The 3341-nt window shown below is 38.8% G+C and overlaps 2 protein-coding genes across 2 annotated transcripts in view; one reads left to right on the top strand and one right to left on the bottom strand.

The window, feature by feature from the left end:
* The window catches only part of LOC119270368 (sugar transport protein MST3-like), a 24066-nt gene that overhangs the window by 5592 nt on the left and 15133 nt on the right, over nt 1-3341 (top strand). The gene's annotated exons all lie outside the window — the stretch shown is intronic.
* On the bottom strand, nt 199-1924 carry LOC119270369. The gene is made up of 4 exons (XM_037552374.1): nt 1563-1924; nt 1227-1483; nt 1111-1149; nt 199-1029 (listed from the first exon to the last, which is right to left on the bottom strand). Exons 1-4 carry the CDS (start codon nt 1785-1787, stop codon nt 948-950), a joined length of 603 nt encoding a protein of 200 aa, XP_037408271.1. The 5' UTR covers nt 1788-1924; the 3' UTR covers nt 199-947.

The raw sequence follows: 3341 nt of genomic DNA on the forward strand, positions 1-3341 counted from the left end.
TGTAGTGTATATATAAACTAAGCTTTTTCCTGGTCTGTTGTACACACTACAACACGTACGTCAATTGCAGGCACTTTAAAATGCCTCAAAAAGCCCCTATAATACCAGCTTAGAGAAAAGAAGGCATTTTCCAAATATGCTAGAGATGGTCACGAAGGGAAAGATCTTTTGAGGCATTTTTCTAGAACGCCTCCAAAGGTCAACACAGAGGCATGTTTAAAACGCCAACAAGCTCAATTTGAGGCATTTTTCCACAATGCCTCAAAAAGATTAAACGCAGGCATTTTTCCAGAACGCCAACAAGCTCAATTGAAGGCATTTTTTCAAAATGCCTCCAAAGACTATTTGTAGCATTTCTCATAATGCCTCTAAAAATTATGCCTGGCATCTCTCATACTGCCTTCAAGACATTTTTGTGGCATTTCTAAAGAATGCCTCAAAACCATTATGTGGCGTCTTTTGTATTGCCTCCAAAATGTTTCCAGGGCACATAAGAATGCCACAAACTTTACATATGCATAATAAGAATATGATAAAACCACTGTTACAGCAAGCTCAATAATTTGCATCTAGCTCTGTAAAAACACACATACAATAGAAAAAAAGATTGAGAAGCTGTATCATCGTGCACGCGAATAATGCAAAGCATCACCATCAGAACATCTTCACAAATTCAGAAACAATATCGAAGTATCAATCAGAAACACACAGGTCACTTCCTACTGTTGTGACAACAATACGAACAAGTGTTACAGGAAAAGGCATGTACAACTCACTTATGACCATCTTTCATGTTTCCCTGCCCGAATTCCTAAGTATGTTGTTTCCGGTTGTAGCAGAGATTGCTTGAGTACCTTTTTTCATTCTTGTTGTCTCAGAAACTTTCTTTCTCTTCAGTGTATTCCTCACTGCACCTTCTAAAGTACTGCAACCAGTCTGATGGTTGGTCACCTGAGTTCCAGTAGTTGTTTTGTTGGGATCCACATTCTCACTATTGTTGAAAGACATCTGACTACAAACACTAGAAACCTACAATTGGGTAAAAATAAAAATCATGTATAGTTATACATAATATGAGCACAAAACAACAACTATGAGCTATGATAGTACCTTAGAATGCAGCACGGTAGTACGGTCTGTTTGCATAATCTGCATGAAAAAGAGGTCAGAATAGTTGCATATATAAGAACAGGGCAGATGAGTTAGCAAAGTGTCACGTATCATACATTTTTGCGTGGCCATGGAATACACCTAGCTTGGGCATTCCTAGCATGTTTATTTTCCCTTGTGCACGAGGCAGCTCAGTTGTTTCTTTGAGCACGATGTTGACAAGTACTTCAACACAATCAGCTAGTGGTTGACCATCAATAGCTTTAGCTTTTCTATCAGTTTTCTGGATGGTTCCCATTGCCACCACACTTGCACTGTTTGGTGACGTCAAACTAACTTCCATGCCACACTTTATGGTATCTTTTAATTCGTCCTGTAAGTTGCAATAGTACTAAGTAACCCTTCTAATTTGCTAGTTGGTTAAAAAGTTGAGACAAATATAGAAAAATCACCTTTGGCCCCTTTTGGAGTGGTGTTTGAAATATTCCTGGTTTCTTATATTTAGTTGTCTTTGTCTTCTTCAATTTTGGCACAGGCGCAAGACTTGGTAGTGCTGATTCTGTTATCCTTGATTCCAGTTGGGTTGCCTTCACCTTATCTGGATGCCTTGGAGCAGCCATTGCCTCGGATGCCTTGGTAGTATATGAAAGTGAAGTTGCTTGTTCTTCGTCATTCATGTTTTCCAAGTCCTAGTATGTGGAGAATCATATTTAGCTAGTAGTAAATGCTCAAATAATGTGACTTAATTTAAGAGATGAAACAAGAATCACCTTAGAAGGATCTTTATTTGGAAGCTCCTTTTCTGGAATCTCTCCCATTTGAACAGACCCCCTAGAAGCTATGATCAAACTTTTTAGCTCATTGTACTGTTCTTGCATTCTCTCACTCTTGGCCATTATTGAAGTTTGATTTGCCACCAGAGTATGCACCACATGCCGAAGCTCCATGTTCTCTTGTTTAGCAGCATGTAGTTCAGCTTCAACTTGAGCAAGGCACTCCGAAGCGACTCCACCTACTAATAGACCAAGGCCACTTGGCCTTCCTTTCTTTTCTTTTGGGAAAATTGATGAATAAAGATCACCATCACGGGCCTCCTCACCAATCAAAGAAGGATCTTCCCGAATCCTTTTTTTAATGTCATCCTGAAAGGTTCATATAACAGTAGGGTTGCAAGCATGAATTTTATGAAGCACTGAACAAAGCAGTATCAAGTGAAAGCTAACTAGGAATATAATAGAACAGAGCATTATGAAGTGAACTACATATACCATTTTTACTCCGCTTTGTTGGTTGACTGGATATCCATTGTTTTTTGTATGCGTAACCACGTAAAGCTCGGCACGCCCAATTTCTCTACCCTCTACCATCTCCTGTAGCAGAGATGAAATGTTGATACACCAAGGCAAAAAAGACAAAAGAGAAAGAGCCAAAAAAGGACAAAGACACCAAGGCAACAGATCTAGATAGCAAATCAATATTATGGGGTAAAATAAAACAAGGAATATTGATTACCATTTGATCAAGGACAACTGCAAAACTTCGTGACCTAGCGGTGTGGGTCCCCTTGCATCCCTCGAGTTGCGATGCCCGAGTGGCTTTGTTTCTCTCAGATTTTTCCTGGACACACAAATATGATGAAGAAACTCATCACAAGCTTATATGTGGAACACATATTTAGCATAGGATACAAAACTACACCATTGAGTACTCACCTTAGCTTTTTCTGTTCTCTAGTGTTTTACTAGCCACTCCCACTGTCCAATTGGGATTCTATTATCACAACCATTAAGAATATTCCGTGCCCGTGACAAATCAGCTTTGTAATATTTCCTCTTTAAAACAACCTTGAAGTCTTTCCATTTTTTACTGGCTGATCTCAACACCCATCTTTTGTATGACTCATCAATGTTGAAAAAGGCCTATTATAAAATACAGTTGTGACAACTTGTTCGTTGAAAAAGAAAATGACTTGTTTGTTGAAGATGCAAATATATATGTTAGATTGCATTGACATACCTTGACAGAATCCCACAACTTTTCTTTCTCTAACTTTGGTACTTTGCTCCAGTTTTGAGCAGCTAAGGACATTTCTTTTCCTTTCACTAGGGTTCCAATAAAATTTGTCAGCTTGCATGTCTTCAAACCACATGGCTGACCAAATCTGTTGAACTTCAAATTGATCTTGTTATCAACATCATGTTCTTTCCAGAAGCGCCTCATGTGAGTAGGTC

Source organism: Triticum dicoccoides, chromosome 3A (genome assembly GCF_002162155.2).
Source record: "Triticum dicoccoides isolate Atlit2015 ecotype Zavitan chromosome 3A, WEW_v2.0, whole genome shotgun sequence".
In the NCBI taxonomy this organism is placed as follows: domain Eukaryota; kingdom Viridiplantae; phylum Streptophyta; class Magnoliopsida; order Poales; family Poaceae; genus Triticum; species Triticum dicoccoides.